This window comes from Rissa tridactyla, chromosome 10, assembly GCF_028500815.1.
Source record: "Rissa tridactyla isolate bRisTri1 chromosome 10, bRisTri1.patW.cur.20221130, whole genome shotgun sequence".
Taxonomy (NCBI): domain Eukaryota; kingdom Metazoa; phylum Chordata; class Aves; order Charadriiformes; family Laridae; genus Rissa; species Rissa tridactyla.
In genome coordinates this window covers 14,015,424-14,037,017 of record NC_071475.1, presented here as the reverse complement: position 1 = coordinate 14,037,017, position 21,594 = coordinate 14,015,424, and the positions used below count along the sequence as shown (strand labels likewise).

At 43.1% G+C, this 21,594-nt stretch overlaps 1 protein-coding gene across 2 annotated transcripts in view; it reads right to left on the bottom strand.

Annotated features, from left to right (window-relative positions):
* LOC128915584 (contactin-4) overlaps window positions 1-21,594 on the bottom strand; it is a 345,257-nt gene that overhangs the window by 44,888 nt on the left and 278,775 nt on the right. For both annotated transcript variants that reach the window (XM_054216146.1, XM_054216147.1), the window contains exon 12: window positions 18,194-18,344. In XM_054216146.1, the coding sequence (XP_054072121.1) occupies window positions 18,194-18,344 (151 nt within the window). The remainder of the gene's footprint in view (window positions 1-18,193; window positions 18,345-21,594) is intronic.

The window sequence follows — 21,594 nt, the reverse complement described above, 5'->3', positions numbered from 1 at the left end:
CCACCATTGGCTTTGGCACATCTCGGGGAGTTAGTGCCGTCTTTATTTCCTTCCCTTTCTAAGTGGAAAGCGTTACTTTTGAGCACACAGATATCCTTTTTCCCTGGTAACATGCTGCAAAGAGCTCAGGTGAGACTTGCACCAAGTTCTCCAAACCCCTTCCCTGCAGAATCTGCGGGCACGTTTAATTCTCATCGGGTAACTAAGTAATTCCCCACACACTCCTGTAAACAACCAGCATTAAAACCGACAAATAATTGTGCAAGTTAACTGATTTTTTTTTAAAATAAATCAGACCATTAAAACCTTACTGTGACTCATTGATTAGGAGGCCTTATGGTTATGGGGCTCTTTTTGCTGAAGGTGCTTTTCTACACTGAATGTTTCATCCTCTAATTTGAATCCAATGTGTTAGAAGTTAACAAGTAATTATTTTAACACTCTGAAATTTGTTACAGTTAGTTGAGAAAGCAGGGAGGACTTTCACTGATTTTGCTAATTCACAAATTTTCTGTGCAGGCCTATCTGCATTAAACGAGAGGAGAGGCTCATTTCAGGCCACTGAGGGTTCTCAAACTGCTAATTGGCACGAAAGCAAACACCCCCTTCATCAACCACTTTTAGCAGTTTGGTTGAAAAAGTTCTTTCAAGACACAAAGTTCAAATTAAATGAAGCACCGTTCAGTATGCTTTCTTCCTCTTCCGAAACACGCCCCCAAAATGTTTTCTAATAAGATGCCTAGGAAGACATCAAAATAAACCACATTTCCGATAAACACAGGTATTACTTCAGAACAAAGTGCTGGTTGCTGAGTAAGCACCTCTTTAAACCACTACAAACTCAAAAAATGAGCTACTGACTTACTATCGAATATTCTGGGTTCCCCGACACTACTAACTACAACAACTAAAAATATCAATCTCTTCTTGTACAGGTTAATGCAACTGCTCTAGTGATAACCTGTCTCATGGTCACTGCTAATATCACAGAAAAATCAAAGAAGATTAAAATATCCATTTGAAAAAAAAAAAGATGATATAGGATAGTTTAGCATCCTTATATAAAGAAAGGTCATCTATTTTAAACATAGCATTTGTAAGAGAGAATCTGTCGGTCTGTGCTGTCAGCTGGAGATTTCAGGTCCACAGAGAGCAGAGGCACATCTGAAATTAGGAGATAAAAGGATTGTTTGTTTCCTAAACTGAAACTTTGGGTTCTACCCCAGGAAGAGCTGACCTTGTCAGTGTTTTGATCAAAACTCTTCTGGGGACAAAGGACCTTTAAAAATGCTGAAAACATTCCTCCCTAGCCTTCCTTGCCCATTTTTATTTCTGCCACTGCAGCAGCAAATGGAAGAAGTTGCAAGCTGAACACTTTGCATTACCCTAAAGCAGCTTTTTCCACACCCGACAGGCACACAGTGTCCACAGCAGCTTCTCGGCGACGCTGCGAGAGCCCTTTGCCAGCTTTGCAGGAATGGAAATGTCTTAAGGCATTGGGCTATTTGGCTGGTGTCAACCTTGAAAAGTACGTGAAGGAGAAAGACGCACAGAATCACAGAATGGTTTGGGTTGGAAGGGACCTTAAAGACCATCTAGTTCCCACCCCCTGCCCTGGGCAGGGACACCTCCCTCTAGACCAGGTTGCTCCAAGCCCCGTCCAACTTGGCCTTGAACATCTCCAGGGATGGGGCAGCCACAGCTTCTCTGGGCAACCTGGGCCAGGGGCTCACCACCCTCATAGTGAAAAATTTCTTCCTGATGTCTAATCTACATCTCCTCTCTTCCAGTTTGAAGCCACTACCCCTTGTGTCCTATCACTACATGCCCTTGTAAATGTTCCTCTCCAGCTTTCTTGTGCATCTTCATGGACGACAAATATCTAAGTGTGTGCTACAGTTGCACAGAGCGCTGCTATCCAAAGAAACCCAAGCTGCTGTGAAAGGACCCACCTCGGCATCCTGGCCACATCAGCACGGCCAGGATCAATACAGCAGTACTAACTTGCCCAGGGAGATGGATGGAAGAGGTCAGGCAGACCTGGAGCAGTATGAGGAAAAACAGCAGCACGTAATCATTTTGGTCTGATCTATTAGTCGTTATTTTTCAGCTCATGATACATCTGCCATATCTCTTAGGTCTCCCATCAGCAGGTTATGTTACCTCCAACCCCAAATGGAGCACAATAGACCTGATGTGTGTAGGTCACCGTAGCATTCCCTACTGCTGGGCAGGATTCCCAGGAGCAGATAAATATTTCTCAGTCAGTAACATATGCATTTAGAGATAGAATATGCCCTGTTGACATCAGTAAGTGTTTTATCACCGACTTTATGAAAATGAGATCAAGCCCTTATTTGGAATATAAAGGATCACCAAAAACTGCAAAACTCCCAGAGCACATCATAAATCCGAGTATCAGTAATTACCTCCAGCCCAGCTCCAAGGAAATCTGACCTTTGGGTGTCTGACTGCATCACTTGCATCTACCAGAACATGCCTACAACCCTCTGCTTAGGTTTGACCCCATGCTTTGACAGAATGCTGGGATAAAAATCCCAGACTTATGGTATCTACTGTAACATCTTGCTCCTTTGTTTAATTAAAAGGAAAGTGATGTGGGTCGGGGAACCAAATACATCAGCGCTGCAGAGCCAGGGGTTGTTCAACCTCACCCACACCTTGCAGTCACCTGGTGAAAGCCTTTGCAGGGACAAATAGCAGGTCCACATGATAACCTTTTCCCTGTGAATTATTTTCTAACTCTCAAGGTCCACACATCACCAACAGAAGATCTGCACACCAGACAGATGATACTGCAGGTATCCCTCAATGTAGTCTTCTCGGCTTGCCCTCTATTTTTCCGTTCAGCAGATGGAAACACGTGGAATACGAAGGGACTACAAATGCAGCTCATATGGCAGGTTGTGTGTGTGATGGGAAGGGTTCTCTTCCCGAGGGACGCAGCGTGCAGGCAAGCAGCACAACTACAGCACTGCAGATGAGGGCTCGAATACTTCTGTGGAGCAAAGCACTCATAATTATAAAATGACTTTTTTTTCCCCTCTCAAATGGTTTTATTAGCACCGCTGCAATGAAATGAGGTATGTTGTTTCTTATCTGATAATTTTAGCATTTTAATTTACGAAATACAAACATAACTGCACTTGGTTTCACTGTTGATTAAACACATGCATCTGAAATATTTCATGCTTAGCCAAGTGAATATTTTAAATTTTTTTTTCCCCAGGAAACAATGGTTAGGATGTCCGATCCTTTTTCTATTACAGGGAGAAAAGATGTCTTAGAGCAAGCATTTAAATGAATGTCAGTTGGAAGAAACACACACTGAGTGCAATTTGAGATAAAACTACCATTGATCCCTTCATGTACAGCCTTTGTGGCAGTGGCTGACGTGGCTATTGAAAAGAGACTGTGGTGCCAGAGTTCTTCTAAGAGATAATCCCTCTTCTGAGAGAGGATTTAGGTTAAATGTACCTGTGAAAAACAGTGTATTTCATCCGACATGATGAATGGCCTATTGTCCATCCTCCGGTGCCTTGCTTGGGCTGGAGGAGTTAGAAGCAGAGGAAGAAAGCAGAAGCACCAGACAGACCTGACTGCAATCTCAGCGATGTATTTGCTCAGCCTTTTCCCATAGTTGATAGGCAGTAATATCTACAGCAATTTTTAGCCTAACGGCAACTTTACTTCATGCCACAACTCTACTGCAAATGTAAATGATTCTGGGCAATTGCATTATTTATCAAATTATTTCTATTTCTATGGCATGTCTTCGTAGCAGTTTATTACCTTTTTCATAATGCTTCCCATGCAATGAGGCAGAGACTGGGATTATTAAAATGATCTCATAAATGCGGTATTGGCCATTAGGCTATTTCAGGAAAACAGTGAAATTTAGAAATACTCACAAGTTTGGCTGAGAGGGAAGATTTACTGCTCAGAGCACAGCCCTGCCCGAAACCAGGGACACTGCTCATGAGTACCTGCTTGTCACTTGAAGAATGGGCTGGTTCCGAGTATGGTCCACAGCTAATAATTTCTGCGGCCCTGGGATGCTGCCTTCGTGTGTGACTACAGCCTTTATGTTGCATAAATAAATAACAGTAAGGTCACAGTTTTCTGCTTCATAACATTAATCCCCATTAAAGTATATGCTGAGGTCAAAGCCAACTTGGGGTTCCACTCAACCCCCTTGATGGTCCCTGGCGTGCAGGGGGAAGAGGGTGAGGGGAGAGCCATAGTTCTAACCCCCAGCACCTTGTCACACCATCTGAGACTTCCCTACATCAATACCGGCCAAAAATGCTCAGCATCCTCCTGGTAAGCAGACAGGGCTTTCCAGGCTTGAGCTTCACCCATATCCTGTCACTCCAGATGTTTCTGAAAATGGGTGAGAAAGGGATGGTGTCCACACTACCACCAACGCGGGACATGAAGGCATCCTGAGGGCTATGGTCAGGACAGCAACCTGAGCATAGGACAGGACATGTCTAACAGATGTTAGGGTTAGTCCGAGTGAAACACAGGACGATACTGTCTGTTGGATCGGCATTACAGATGTCTCCATTTGATCATCCACCTAAACTCACAGCTGATGTGGACAGTCATACTGGGCAGGCAGTCTTCTACACATCTGCTACTACGTGTCTGGGACCTGTTAGTTTTGATTTAGATAACCACCTACAGCTGCTTCGGTACTTATTTGTCTATAACTACTTGTCTTTTCATGGTTCACAGAAAAGCCTGAGCTAATTTAGAGCCTCAGTCAAAGCCCATTTAATTTAGTGCATGTCTTTCTCTTGGTGAAAGCAGGCATTAGATAAGGCCTTCCTTATCCATGACAACTGGCAGGTCTTTTAACACCAAACTGCCTATAATTAATTTTCAGGTAAGAACTATATTTGCTCAAAATAAACCAAGGTAAAATCCCGTTGCATTGAGTTCAGTAGAACATTTCCCACAAGCTTTGCTGGAGACACAATTTAAACGGAGCTAAAGAGCCGGAGGATGAAGGGTTTGAACTCCTGAGGTGTGTGTCACAATTATGTGGGGCTGCCAGGCTGTCTGTTGTGGGAGGGCTTCTCAATCTGTAAAATATATCTATTTTGTCCAAGGAAAAACACTGGCTGGAGAAGGCACTGAGGAATATCACTTCTGCACCATTTTTACTAGTATATTGGCATCACGAAGGACACCAGGAACTTTACTGCTAAATTACGGCAACTGCGAATCGGCCAGACATTTATGTGCACAGAATTTGGGTTCATTAGGCATTTTTTGTGCTCTGGGACTACAATAGGAAAGCACAAACACCTAAAATTAATCTTTTGGAAGGTCCTCCTAGGTAATAGCTGCTCTTACTTGTTGCAGCGAAAAATGTGGAATATTGCACTTTTTTTTTCTTACTTAATCTCTGAGAAAATTCTAAGAACACTTCTTCCAGGGATGTGAACTGTTGTGTGTAAATGCCTTTTCATTTTAGGCTTTTCATTTGCAGGCTTGCTAAGTATGAAGAATTAAAGGACAGAAGAGAAGAAATAGCAATTCTTTCAGATTATCATAAAAAACTGTAAATAGTATTCTAGAGAAAAAAATGGAACATATTTTGCTCAGATAAATATTTTTGAGAAAATAGTAGGGGCCCCTTTGGCAATATCAAACAACATAACTCCACTGAATTCAGTATCAGCTTAAACCAGTCATGGATCTGGCATCCGAAATTCTCCCACAATTTTCTTCTTCAACGAATTGTTTATCTGCAATGACGGAGCAGTCCAAATAAATAATACTGCATCCAGCCTATATTAATAGCTATAAACACAAAAGCTGTGTTTTGTCATCATCCTCCCTTTTGCCTGTAAACTTTTAAGACAAGTCTGGAAGTGACAAAACCTCGTCCCGAAGGAGCGGGGCAGCAGGAGGGAAAGAAGGGAGCATTTACAGCTATTAGGGACTTCATGTAAATTGTTTAAAGTTGCCTGGAGTCGTAATTCAAATATAAAAATATCCCTAGGTTATCTAGCAAGAACAGTTCTCTACAAAATGTCTTTCTTAAGGGATGCTGATAACGGGGAAAAACAAATGAAAACCAAACATGAGCACTGCTAGGGACCCTGAAGGAAAAGAGGAGGCTGCGGTGAATTTCAAATAATAGAAACCCTTTGCCTTCTCTCCCTTTCCGCTTTTTTTTCACTACACACAAAATTAAAATAAATACAGCAAGAAAGACCATGTCATAAAAATAAATATTTAAGGAAGCAGATTTGAGTAAAGCAAAGGAAAGCTCGTTTTTACAGCTTTCATTCCTTAGACATGAGGCAATGATAAGTTGAGCTACATGGGAAGGTTTTGCAAGTCTAGAAGGGTCCAATGGTGCAAAGAGCCGATTTCCCATCGATTTTGGTGGGAAATGAAGACCATCCCCCATGGGAAACTGCCCTTTCGACACAGCTCTTCAACTTCAAAGTTTATTTTTGCAAACTAAGCTGGCCGTTAGCCATAATCCGTGACAGCCACAACGGCACGGTGAAGGACAGGGACGCTCCATACCCGCAGCCCCAGGACTTCTCTCCCGTAGCAGCTTTTGCTGGTGGCAGTGGAGGAGCAAAGCACACTTGCAAATCACCCTGTGGAAAGGCTAAAACATCCCCTTTCTGCATAATTATCCACCTGGAGACAGGCTGCTCCCCACAAAGCATCCTCTCGCACTTGGACGCGAGGTGAATCTCATGTAGGAAGCCGCAGGTGCTGTGAAGCCACTACTGCATTGTGTCTACCTAACATTGGGTGAAATATTTGCTGTGCTCATTCTTCCAGGGCAGTGGCTATAGCCAGAGGCCTGGAGATGGAGTGACTTCCCCCAGTCTATGAAAAGGCACAGTGGAAATCCAAGGAATCAAATTTGGAAGCACAGCCTCCAGCCACCCTTGCCAACAAGTCCTTCCCCGACGAGGACAAGCCGTTAACCTCTACTTACAGCCAATGTTTTGTGGGTTTGGAGAACACGAGACTGAAGGGAACTCCACTGAAGCTCACAAAAATTATTCACTTACGAGGAAAAAAAATCCATGCAAGATTTTCTGTGCATCAGCTGCTGACACAAACCATTTCTGGAAGCATTCGTAAGATTAGAGCAGAAGCAGTAAATGCATTCTCAGCTTATTTGTTCCAGCTGATACCACCCGAACAGAAGCCCAAAGGCACAGTCTTTCAAAGATATCACATCTTTTTCCTCTAGTTTCAACGAAAAATGCCCACAGTACAAAGATAAATTACCCACTCCACTTGTAATTGACATTAACGTAGATTTGCAAGATCCAAAGACACATTTACATCACTTAAAAATGATGTTTAAATAATCATCAAAAATATCACCAAGTCTGGTAGGTTGTCTAAAAAGTTAATTAGGAATCCTTTTTCCCCCTAGACATATAATTATTCCCTTAGATTTTAAACATGTGTTTCTTAAAGTGTGGCCGTAAGTATAAAATCATTACCTTCTTGCTCTTAATCATGGAAATATCCAGGAGAAGAAATATTTGATAATAATTTTTTCCTTCAAAATGCCACAGACTTACTAAAATCATTATTACTATTTTCTTCAACTGGAGGACAAGTCTGAACCACACATCAATTTCAAATTGCATTTAGGAGCCTAATTACAGGCATTTATTTTTGAAAGCGTTGGCTGCAGCGTGTGCTCACCACGGAGAGAAACTTGCCTCACTGCTGGGCGCCAGATCCTGCCGCCTCCAGCACAACAGCACCGCGGGGGGAACTCGCTGCTTCCTGGAGCATCTTTACAGAGAGGGAGAAATAATTTGTAGCCGCATGCACAGTACCTTGAGATGAATTTAATAATCATAAAGATGAGACACCTCAAGCAGGAAAAGCAGCAGCTGTTTAACAGCACGCGGTGAGTGAGTGTTTCTGTTAAGGGTGTGTAAACATGGACTCCATGCGTCTTACCGTGCTCTGGAGGTCTGACGCCTCTGAGATGGGGCTCTCTGGATGCTTCCTCCTCTCCTTTTGCCCACCTCTGCAAGCAGGGCTCTACTTGTAAAATTAATACAAAAGCCCTAAGGTAAAAGCTCACTGACTTCTCTAGACACCTCGGAGTAGCACCGCGAGGTTGGTCAAACCATGGCTGGGCTGCATCACGAGTTCGTTGCAGCAGCAGCAGTGGCAGCAATGATGTCCTACATGTGTATCACCGCATACTACAATAACACCATGCTGAAAATAATCTGCTGGGAAAACAGGAACAGATTGCTGATGTTACAGGAGACTGTGTGAAGGTGTGAGAGAGAGTCTCATTTCTGGAACACCAGCTGAAACTCGGCGTAGGTTGGGATTAGATTCATCGGCACCCAAGTATGCTCAACAACAGGTGGTGCCTGCTTATAGGAAATAATCTCCTAGCTCTACAGGAGCAGATAAATGAACATGCAGATTTTAGGGATCAACCTAATCACTTTACACATACAAAATAAAACAGCACCGAATCTGGATTCTAAATAAATCTCTAACCCTTCTTGGGTAACCTTTTGCTAGAAACAGCTGCTCAAGAACAGAAGGAAAAGACAATGCAAGAACGAACTGGAGTCACCAACTTAACTATCAATGCTGAAAAAGGTTCAATCAGCAGAAAGCTGCTAAAGCAAAACAGATGGACAGCAAAGCTTTGTGGAGAGACCGCTCACAGGGTTATGCATACAAGCATACAATAGATATCTCAAACTATAGAAGCAACAGGATTTATTATCTTTTACGGATACACACAAAGAAAAGAAAACAGGTCCACGTAACTACCCTTAAGAAGCAAGGACAAGTTAATGACCTAATCCTAAAGAGAACTTTGGCAAAGGCCAGGTAGAATTGGGCTTTGAGTAACCTGGTCTAGTGGGAGGTTCCCTACCCACAGCAGGGGGTTGGAACCAGATGATCTTTAAGGTCCCTTCCAACCCAAACCATTCTATGAATCTAAAACTGCCCAGTTTTCACCAATGGATTTCAGACCACACAAATCAATGGGTTTTAGGGTTGGCACACACTAAACTACAAGTGTTTAGTGTTGAGCTGACAGACCCACAGCCACAACGAGCTTACGTTAAAACATACCGTGATCTTCCAGAACAACAACAGAGCTAAAACCAGCTTCTGCTGGGAAACAAACAGTCCATGAACATCAGGCCATCAGGCCTAGGACGACTGCTTTCCAAGACCTCTGAATCAAGTGGATTCCTGGTTCATTTTAGTTCTCTTTTTGCAGAAAATTGGTTAAAGTAAGTTGACACGCCAGTTATTTCAGATGTTCCAGTGAAGTAGAGCCATCTTCTGCCATTGTCTTTGAAAACTAAGATGAATGCTGCATTGTCGATTCAAGCTTCAAAAAGCTATTTGCACGGTGTCATTTTTCATTTTGCCTAGGCAGGATGTAATGAAAACCCGACAAGTTATTGATGGTTTGGTTACCTGTCTGCCTTAAAAGAAATTGCACAGGTGCTTTCTTTAAAAAAAACATAAAGTCAACACAATTAATGCAAAACAATGATAGGAAGCATCCTTTGAGGTTTTATTTTCTGATGAAGTGTCACTAGACTGCGTGTCCAAAAGCCACTGCTGGCAATTCATCTCTCATGTATCAATATAAAAATATTACCATGGTTTGTACCCTGACACCAGACTGGGAAAGACGTCTGTCCTATTGCCATTTTCTTTCTGGCTGTTTAAGGTAATTAACCACTAATTAGGAAGCCTGAGGCAATAAATAAAAAAATGGAATTTATATACAACTTCTAAAACTCAAGACATGCTGAAAGAATAAGAGAAAAGCCTTTCTCTTCTCATCTAATTTCACAATTTTTCTTTCTCAAAATGACATAGCATTGAGGGGAATATGTTAAAATTCCTGATCCAAAAACAATACCTGAGGGGTCTGTCAATCAACAACCCTAGTGAGGAGGTCCTGAGGATGTGAACTCTTGAGAAAACCACAGCTAACCCCTTCCAGAGAGAAAAGTCTTTTTGAACAGTTTTGAAGTGCAGAAGACAACAAAAAAAATGAGGTGAGATCTTTCTGCTTTTCCTTGGCCACAATCCCTCCAGCTCCTGGGAGGAGACATCGCTGCTTTGGGCTTTACCCAGTGAGACTCCTGCTGACTTCATGCTGGCCAGGACTTCACCTTCCTCTCCAAGGCAGCTGGCAGTGATGATGTTCTTTACAAACAAATTAACATTCACTGCCCATATGAATAAGCCTGCAGGCACAGCTGTGTATTAACATATCCAAGCGGCTTTTCAGCTACAGCCGCCTGGTGTCCTACAGCCCCGAGCATGACCCGGAGCAGCAGACCATGTCTCCTGATGAGGCTGGGGTTTCGGGGTGGCTCTGGTTGGGTTTTTGTTTGCAGATGGGTACAAAGCCCCAAGTCCTCATTGGACTTCCACTGCTCCTTCCCAGTCTCACAAATCCTCATCTTCTTTTCAGAAATTACCAAGGGACCAGGACTTTCAAAACCGAACTTACCCTTCCTAGATCGCCTCTGACTCTAGGCTACAGTGGAGGGCGACAATGAAACACCTGCAAAAATCTGGACCTAAATTACTTAAATCTTGAAACACATAAGCCACTTTTGAAAAGAAATTGTGAGCACTTTCTGGAAGCGTGGTTCTCTCTCCTGGGTGATATTTGACAAGGTCCAAGTTAGCTGGGCACTTCCAAATGCTTCTGTGACTCAACTCAATGGGCAAAAGCCACTATATGCTGCTTTTCTGTGCTTTTACTGGTTACCAGCTAAAAAAGAAATAAAAAATCTTCCTGCTTTAAGCAGTATGGCTTTCTGTGTGCAAAAGTGTGCTCATGTATCACGAAGCTTGTCAAGACTGCAAGATAATGGGACCAACTGGGAAAATTTCCATGAAGATAGTGAGCGTGCCTGGAGTATCTAGGTCAGATCCTGCTCTAACAAAGTGCAGTATGAGGGTCCCTTTATACAGAAACTTGTTTAATTAAGATAACAGATGCTGCTATTATACAAGTCATAGCGAGTGGCTGTTTAATTGGACACTTTCATATTCTTTGCTACCAGCACAGAACATCATTTGTTTTTTATGAATTTCTTTCCTTACAATTAAACTGTATAAACAATGCATGCTCTGTATATTCATAGAAAAGAAACAGCTCTAATGATGTAAGGGCTTTACATGAACAAGAACAGGAGAAGAGCAATTTGTTTTGGGGCTTAAAAGTACAATTATTTTTCTGTCCTGGACTGAGCACACCTCTGGTAGTAGGGTAAATGTGACTTCCAATAGTTTTAGGAGAATATTAGGAATTGTGTACATATTTTGAACATTCATTATTTCAAGGGAATACACATTAGATTTGGAGGCGTGCAAGCGGTTACCAAGTGGATGAGATAGCTGCCGACACTGCCAGCCCCACTCCACTCCTGGCAGCGATGCTCGAAGCACCCCAGAACAGGGCTCCAACACAGGGCAGCTGCTAGAACCAGCACCAGCCTGGACCTAAATGCTTCACCTCGCTGCTGTGCCACCGCCTGTCCCTGTGCTTTGGTTAATCAACTCATCGGCGAGCGGCGGGTAGCAAACCACAAGACTGGCAGACATACAGTATTTCCCTAAATAAAAGCTATCTTGGTTTTCCTGCACACAGTCTACAGCTGGGAAGCAAAGGAGAATGAGAGCAGAAGGAAGCCATGGTAGACAGGCCGAAACATGACATGTCCCTCATCAGCTCTTGAACCACTTAACGCTACAGCTTCCCCTCTGGGAAATGTCCCGCATCCAGCTCTGGGGCCCCCAACATCAGAAGGACATGGACCTGTTGGAGCGGGGCCAGAGGAGGCCTCGGAGATGCTGGGAGGGCTGGAGCCCCTCTGCTGGGAGGACAGGCTGAGAGAGCTGGGAGGGTTCAGCCTGGAGAAGAGAAGGCTCCGGGGAGACCTCGGAGCCCCTTCCAGTCCCTAAAGGGGCTCCAGGAAAGCTGGGGAGGGACTCTGGATCAGGGAGGGGAGCCATAGGATGAGGGGGAACCGTTTTAAACTGGAAGAGGGGAGATTTAGATTAGATCTAGGAAAGACATTCTCTGCTGTGAGGGTGGTGAGCCCCTGGCCCAGGTTGCCCAGAGAAGCTGTGGCTGCCCCATCCCTGGAGGGGTTCAAGGCCAGGTTGGACGGGGCTTGGAGCAACCTGGTCTGGTGGGAGGTGTCTCTGCCCAGGGCAGAGGGTGACACTGGATGATCTTTAAGGTCCCTTCCAACACATTCTATGGTTATATGAAATGACAGTATGTCTCTCTGACAGACTGTTATTTAAACTGAAACACTCTGTCAGAAATAGCTAATGTAATTATTACCATTATTGCATGTAAATTGAAGTAATTTCTGTAAGTCAAAACCAAACACCTAAGAAAAGAGGAAAGACTTGCAGGGAAAGTGATGCAAATCTTGCCTTACAAACCAGCACCTAAAGACTCCTTCCAATGCTACTCCAGCGAAATCATTCCACACCAACAGCAAAATACATCCCTTGACGAATTCCATGAGAAATTTTCCTAAGATACTCTAACGAAATGATCTCTGGTGGTAAGTTATTATAAGTCAGCTCAATCTGTGCAGTGGGGTGACAAAATGCCCCAGTTTGCTGATGCAGATCACAGGACCCATCTCAGCTCTGACATTAAACCCCGGCATTCCCACGGCCGAGCCCTCAGACACTGCACACCAACGTGAGGGCACCTCAGATTTGCTGGGCTGCAACTCCAGTTTTTTGTGGGCTACAGAAAACTGTACGAAAATTAAGGGAGACTTCATTGTTTTAAAATGAAATGTTTTAAGTTAACTGCTGAATTAACTAGTTTAAATTATTTTAAAAAGGCATCCTGGTCTATAGTTCAAAGAGAATTTCAGTTCTGTTGCAGGATGTTCCTCCAACTGTTTGGAGTGTGGGAGCAGCTGTAACAGAGGCTTATTTTAATTTCATCTGGCAGCGCTCTGTGGAGCCCCAGGATTTGTCTTTAAATCATAGAATCATAGAATTGCCTAAACTGGAAGGGACCTTTCAAGATCATCGAGTCCAACCATCAACGTAACTCTGACAAAACCCATCACTAAACTATATTTCTAAGCACTATGTCTGTCCGTCTTCTAAATACCTCCAGCCTGATTCTGCCTCCTGCACTCAGGAAATCTGAGAGAAAGAGCCAGAGACGACAGTGACTTCTGATTTCCACCATTGCAAGGATGAACCGCTCGTAATTGCAGCCGAGCACAGATCTCTATGGGAGCCGCGACGTAAAAATGAAGAAATTGAAAGGTTTTCTATGATAAGATCACCTGAAAAGAAAGGTTCTAAAGCGCTAGTCTCAGTAACAAATTTATCTAAGGTTGTTGCATTAGATGTAATTGAATTATTATGAGAGGATTAACAAAATCCTGCAAGAACAATTTGACTGCTGTGACTTCCCCTCCTACTCCTGCCGATGAATAATACAGACAACGTAATGCCAGGAAATAATCATCACAAATGGGAAATACTGCTGACTGGAGGATGCTTGGCTTTAGGAGTTCAGGAGTTTAAAGCAAAGTTCTCCATTAAGAACTTGCTTTCATTCACTTTAGTGTTATACAGGGGCTATCAATTAATGGAAGTTTTTCCAAACTTGTGGGAAACTATGGATTTCTGTTTTATATTGGTAAATCTCACGTAAAATTACCATCTACCTCTAACTCCCACTGATATCTAGGAATGATTTATTTGGTGTTTGAGACAGCTTTGGAAGAAAGTAGAGGCAGTTTGAATCATCTGTATTTCACATGGTGTAATAATTGCAGAAGACCGTGTCTCTGTCTATAATGCCTGAATGATGTTTATATCCTATATAAGGGTGCCATACGTGCTATGTATTTTATATACAAAAACTCACTTGACGTTGACCATGTTACTTCATAAAGTCAGGAGGATGAAGACATAAGATTATAAGACCAAAGTGCCACTGAGATTTAAATAAAAACTGTAAGTCCTGGCTCTACATTCTGTGCACTCCTCACTCGGGGAGTTTTTGCCTGATTTTGAATGTCAGCCCTCCTAGGGCAGCTGGGCAGCAACACTCCCCATCTCGATCTCACAGCCTGAAGTCCAGCATCGCTTCTGGGTCACTCTGATGTAGCTGGGACATGAGAAAAGAGAATCTAATGGGATCCCAGCACTCCAAAATCTCTTTTCTCCTGATGTGGAGTCAGAATAAAAAGATCAAAGCTTAAACATACCTGGAAGTATGAATATAGGAGAACCCAATGGCAAGTGAAAAACATTCTGAACTCATTTCAGTTTCTCTCTGATGAACCATTTGGTATGTCCCAAAGACACATCGCAGTTTTGCAGTGACCAGAAGACACCACTTCCACCTTGAGCTCCCAGTGCTTGTTGGCTTCTGGAACAACTCCCTGCCAGCTGCAGATCTCGACAACTGGCTCAAATTTCCAGGTTATATGCGTAACAGTGAATATTGAAAGGGTAAAACAGCTTCTGCCTGAGAAGTGTGCTGGGGAAGTGGGTCCTAAGCATCCTAGGGGATCCTACTTGGCTACCACTGTCTCTCGGATGCTGCAGTCTGCACAGCTTTATGCTGACCATTCCTATCTAAAAGGTATCTGCTGCTCCTGAGCGAGGGTTTCCCAGAGGACAGGTGTATTTTAGTCACGCCTCCTGTCCCAGCCGTGTGGAAGGTGGGAGATTCTGTGGCAGGCAGCAGACTCACCTGCTCGTACTCTACCAGTGGCCCTATGAGGCTGCTTCGTACTGCGTGGCATTAATAGGACTGAAGACCTTTCCCACAGAGTGTAGCAGCCGTTTTGCACTGAAATGTGAAGGGAAGATCAAGAATAGAAAATTATCTCTGTATCTTTACCCATATAGAAAAAATCTTTGTTTCCAAGCAGCATTTGCAATATATCTATATCTGTGCTATGGCTGTTTCTATATAAAATTTACCTTCTGGAGTCAGGCTACTAACATTTTATTAGGCCTCCAAGGCAGGATTTCCATTATTATGGAGATGAACTGCCTTTAATGACTGCAATAATGTAATTGTACCCCAGGGCAGAATTTCTAATAACACAATTGCGCGGTTCTCAACCACCAGTAAGAGATACCTTCAGGGCAGGTTATTCATTAGGGGTGCAGTACACACTGCCCCAGCCTCCAGAGAAGAATATGAAACCTAAAACAAAAAAGCTTTTTTTTTTCCAGGGTAGTCTCTGCCCTCTGGGCAAACATTGAACAACACACTTAGTTTTGCCTCCTGGACAGCAGTGGCCTCCAGAGCCAGAGTCCTGGCAGCAAAATATGCTGCACACTATTTCTGGCTCCAGCAAGGAGTCCCAAACATCACACTCCATCTGAAAAGTCACAGGAGTCCCAAGTGAACTGCTGGAGCGATTGCCATGGTAGCCGTCAGGCTGTACATCAGAATTCAAAGCAAGGACTGACACATCAACGTTGCTTTTAACTCCACCTGGAACTGGAAGGACCATCTATATTGATTAACCTTCACACGATCAAGTTCAGTTTGGAGAAGTATCCAGATGTTCAGGTGCCTCTCTGAAACTCCAAACATCAGTTTAACCAGAGATTTCATTTAAGTTTCATCTCCCACGCCTGTCTCAAAGTTCTGTTTTCTGCCCTAGATAAAGAGATTTCAGCAACAGTTTTTCTTGGCATCTTTCTTCCTATATTCCAACAGATTTTTTCATCAGCCAACAAAGTTCTTGTTTGAAGCCCACACATAAGCGCAGGGAGGTACTAGGACTGGACTCCAGTCAATGCTACTGTCCCCCGGGATAGCAGGGAGGAGATAATGTTTCAGCAACCGATGAAACCAGAAATACAGCAATGTTAACTAGATGAAAGCAGAAATACAGCAATGCTAAGCAGAGGACCAGGCACTTGGCCTCTCCTACCCCTGTGAATTCAGACAGTGCTGATGAACAATGCCACGATCATCTAAGACAATATAATTTCCTAATTGCGCATTTCACACAGTTTCCAGGTACAGACTGCAAGGATGGCGTGGTTAATAAAGGCAATGGCGAGGATTCAACACCCTCGTCCCCACGGGAGATACAACCGACTGCATATAAGAACTAAATAGGTCCAACTGCCAGGCCAATGGAGCGGTGTTCATTAAGACATTTTGCCAGATCGGTCCCGCTGGAGGAGTTGGTTGGCAGAAAAACCCCTGGGCTGAAGTAGCAGAAAATTTCACACCTGCTTGGGCACATTTCACGTCTGGTTTCCCACCCAGGGCTCGGTGCCCAGGTGGGAGGGTCCCAGTCCTGGTCAGGAAAAAACTGTAGGTACAGCCTTCCACTACTTAAACAGAGGTGTGCGTCCTTCAGGGTGCTCTGGTGTGGACTCCCTCGTGTCTACCACAGCGTGACTTCAGGTGACAGGGTTTCACTGGGGGGAAATAATAGTATCTCCTTTTCCCAGTTGCCTGTTTTTCTACAGTTTTGAAGAAACCTGCTGGTTTTGAGGTATTTCACTTCCTCTCCTAACCTTGGTGGAAACCAGCTGAAACATCTACAGCCAGTTCAAATAACCAGTTCAAAAGTGATTTGGAAGTAAACACAGCAGCAACCTGAGCTACCACCCACCCTGATGCTACCAGTGCATGAACCACATTTCCTTGGGAAATGAGGATCCAGGGATTTCTGCCGTATTACAAAATCGTTTGCAGATAAGAGAGTAGTGCTAAAAAAACCAAACAACTTTGTTGTTGGCATTGCACAGCAGTGACCAGGCAAGAAACACAGTGCTCGCATTTCTTTCCTTTCCTAAGCTCTTGCTCAAATAAACTAATGCTTCCCCTCTCACTCCTAAATTAAAACGAGGAGAAAGAACTGTGCCGTGCCTGGGAGAGCAGCGTCAGAGAAAACAGCACATTGCAGCTACCGACTGTGCCAGCATGGACAGGGAGACAGATGGGACCTCATGGGGCTTACACTCCCAGACTTCCAGTATTTAATACTTCCCATCCTTTGCACAATCTTGACCAGCAGAGCAAGTTATTTCAGTTTTAAAAATCAATATACCTTGATCTATTATAACTTCGACCTCGCACAGCTTTGTATCCTGGCTGCTAGAGGGAGCTCTGTGCGATTGATCACCCAACTCTTTTTATCCCAGGAGGTGAAATCGAAGGTCCGCAGACAATAGCTTTGCAAAGACCAGAACAGGAGCTAAGTAAGTCAGAAATAGGTTGTTTATTATTTTTCTCATCTGGCTTTAAATAAGCTAAGCTTTTTGCATACTCACATACATCACCATAGTATATATCCAATGTCCTTCACAGGCAGGCAGGTTGGATAGACTAGACTTTCCAAGATAAAAGAACAGCTCTAACAGGTTTAGGCTTTTAAAAATAACAATTCCCTGTAATTCCTGCCTTTTTGACCGTTACTAATAAGACAGGATTTTTCCCATCAATCCAAGTGGCGCATCGTATTTTGGAGGACTGTCAAGGACAGCTCTTCAGGTCCCACTCTCAGGTGCTGCACAGGTGGGACAGGTAACACAACTGCACCTCTACACAGTCAACAACAAACCACTGCAAAACCATGCACACGAATTTGAAAGGTAGGCTCCTACTAATGCTCTCCTCTCTAATTAAAAAAAAAAAAAAAAAAAAGAAAGAAAAAAATAATGACTTGGCCAGTCTGAAAAAGCCATCTCCAAGTCAGGCGTTAGGACTGCCAAATGAATTACTGACCCCAAATAATTCCTGTTTGCAGAACATTGAGTAATGTACCAGAGCAGTGTAATTTGCAGTGGAGGGTTTTATCTCCTGGGAAACTTTTTGAAAAACAACAGCTATTTAGAGCAATGCAGAGGCAAAATATTTGCTTTTTAGAATGCATCTTTATCAGCTTCTTGGCAGGGATGCTTTAATAGTACACAGAGACGGGGAAGAACACAACAGAAATAGAAATCTCAAGCCCAGCTCCTTGAGACTGAACACTAGCTGCTTCCACATTTATTTGCAAGTCAATTTTGGGAAGCTATTAATGACAAATTTAGCTTTCATTGCTGAAAGCCCCTGGGTTGGAGCAAGCTAATGAAAGAAATGGTTACTTTAAGACATTACCTCTCATTTTCTCTTAGGATGTCTTTTCCTTTCTTCCAAGAATAAGTAGGTCTGGGGGAAGCTTTCGGCTTACACTCAATGATTACTTCACCACCCACTTTAACAAGAGTTAACTTCTTCAACAGTGTTTTGGAGAAGTCTGGACCGACGGCTGAAAGAAAAAAAATAAAAATACAGGTCAGAATTCCCTCTGTAAAAATCAAAGTCAGGCTTTTTTGAACTTTACAATATTCAAGGGCTGGCTTTCACCTGCAGTTTCTAAATGATCTGACTTTATGAACTATGTGCACGTACAGATGGGGCAAACCGACGTCTGAATGTATCAGCTCCTACTTGTTTAGAAATGCACATCAAGATGCAAACCTCAGAAACCAGTAACCTCGGCTGGCAGCACAAGCCGGTGTCACGCACATCTTATTCGGGGCAGCACCCCTAAGAACTACGCCTGCTTGAACCGTATAATGTATTTCCTTTTTTGTGTGGTTACAGCATGATCATCATTTTGTCGAACATTGCTACGTGCAGAGCAACAGCATACAGAAACATTGTCACAAGCACAGAATGCAGGTAATCAGAAATGTTAGTATTTCCAGAAAGTTGACATTTTTATGCTTTATATTCATAACCGTTGCATAAACCGGGTCTTTTCTTTTAATGCTATAAAGGTGGGAGTCCTTGACACAGCCAGGTCCTGAACCAAACAAAACAAGGCAAGACTTAAGCAGGCACCAGGGTAAAAGGTATTCTCCGATCATCTTTTTTAGTCCCTCCAGGGCACACTCTTCTATTTTGTGAAAAACAGTCAAGATCTTCATCGAAGCAGCCACCAAAGCCCTGCAGACAGTCTGCAGCCTGGCTGTAAGGCAGGCTGGGGAGGCAGGAGATTGTTTGGTTTCTGATTCCTGCCCTCAAAGGATTTTTAATGCTTTATTGATGGGACCTGATGACAGACAGAGCTTTAAGGCAGCAGCCTCTAGACTGACTCTGGTAGTGAACTCCCCAAAGACGACCAGAAGGTTTTACTTATATCAAGTGGGACAATTAGTTTTTTCAATACAGAAAGCTCAAAGCAAATAGGTGAGGCAGCTTAAGGGTTTTATGAACAACTCTTGCCCTGCTGCTCGCTACGTCTTTGCTGGCAGGAGTTTACTTTCTGATGGATCAGTGGCAGCAAACTCTGCCCAGTGCCCTCTAATTCTCTCCATCCCCTTTGCTGGCTGCGTGCCTGCATCCCTCTTGCCCCATCCCCATATTCCCCCAGCTTGTGGGATTTTCCTCGACTTACTTTCTTGCTGCACTCGGGGAAGTGAGAGTTTAGATCACCTTGCGCTGCATCTGCTCGATGCTCCATACAATGATCTAAAGCTCACCCGAAGCAGCTGGGAGACACAAAACTTGCCGTGTGATACAGAAAACAAATTAATTTTTCTTAGGGCATCTCATCTGCCTCAATTCTTTGGGAGATTGTTCCTGCCGCCAAAGAGCTGAATAAAACATAATCCTACAGTAATAATGGGATGGGCTTTATGATCGAATAGATCTTGTCTTCCACTTTCATGAATCAGAGTTCACTAATCCCTGAGCTGTCTTGTCTTCTGTGCCTAATCATAGACAGATGACTTCATTTGAGCAGAGAGGAAAACATGTATGTTATTAAAGACTATAAAAGAGCCATCTGAAAACCAACACCGGCTATGTAAAACATTTCAAAATTAAAGGAGGCATCCTGAGGACAACTTCCCACCAACGCACTCAGAACCAGATGGATTATTATTTATATCATATTATCATAATTAATACAGGATCATTGCTGGAAATAACTTCTCAGATGGTTCTCCAAAATTTATGGACAAAATAAGATTTTTGAATAATCCTGTTATTTCCATCCCTGGAAGGAACACTGGGTTTTTTGCAAGTCATTTGCTATTTCCTCCTTGGTCCTGTGCGTGGTAGAAGAGTTTCACAGTATGGGGTTTATTCTGTGCTGTTCAAAACACTGTCATCCGACACTAAGAAACTCTGGGCTCAGTTCTCAGCACTACCCCAGCTTCCCTGTGCCACTTCAGGGGTAATGCACTTAATCTCTTCACACCTTGTTTGTAAAATGAGGGGTTTAATGACTTTTCTTTCACTCTAAGCCCATAATTTTTTTTTTTTTAATTTCTTTATTTTTTAAAACATTTAGCCTGAAAACTCTTTAAGGTAATGACTGCATCTTACTACATGCTTTTACAATGCCCAGCACAACAGGATCCTGGTTTTTGCTGAAGACTCCAGGCAATATAATTGGCAACAATAACAGAGAGGAATCACCCTGTGAAAAGCTCTGTCTGTAATTTTCTGTTTCTCTTTTTCACTTAATTTTGTTATAAGTCTCACTTGCTATTAGTGGTGTTTAATCATTTCAAGTGCTTAACTTCAGGACCTTTTAAAATAACCATTTTTATACTCAGATCTCTTTAAAAGTTAACATTTCTCAGTGAAGTCAGAATATTGACATCCTTTGAAAACTCTACTGAAAAGGAAAACATGCTGGTTTTCTTTAAAAACATGCCAAATTAAATCACAGATCCATAGAAATTAACCTGTAGAACACCGTTCTGGTACTTTTCACGTGACATATAGAAGCAAGATTGCATAACCCAGATGAGAAGTCAGCCAAATACAAATTATCTGGCAGGTTTTTAAGAGCAGGCTCTCCAAGGTCTTTGCTTTTGCTGGACGAGGAGGCACCGGAGGTACCCACCAACAAGGGCTGCGCCTCTGTCTTCTGAGACTTGCCTTCCTCCCAAAGGCTCGTTTTCACCAGGGTTTTGAACAGACAGGAAAAGCATCAGTGGGTTTATTTCGATTTCTTTCACGCAGTAACACGTCCAGTAAATCTTAGCACTGTGAGGTCTAATTTATTGAGCATTATTGTATTTTTCTTGAACAGCAACAATGACAATCTTTCAAATGAATTTTTTTTCTATGGAGGCATCTATCGCTGCTGGTAAAAAATGACCGATATTGAAAATGCCATAATCAGAAAAGACCTCATGCTTTGTTCTTCAGGATAAAGCAGGGGATGATGCTATTGAACATTTGCTTTGAAAACAACTAAACCATGATTTTGTAATCATGAATTCTGTTTAACCCTTTGAAACTACAGTATCTGTACTGATGTATCTGTTCCCAGGCCTGTCACTTGTACAGCACTGTTTGCAAATGGGGTACAGACTCCAGGACAGCCGAGGCTGGCAGGGACCTCTGGAGATGGTCCCATCCCACCCCTGCTCAAGCAGGGGCAGCTGCTGCAGGTTGCCTGGGGCTGTGTCTTGTTGGGTGTTGAGTATCTCCAAGGATGGAGATGACACTATCTCTCTGGGCAACCCATTCTAGTGCTTGACCACCCTTCATGG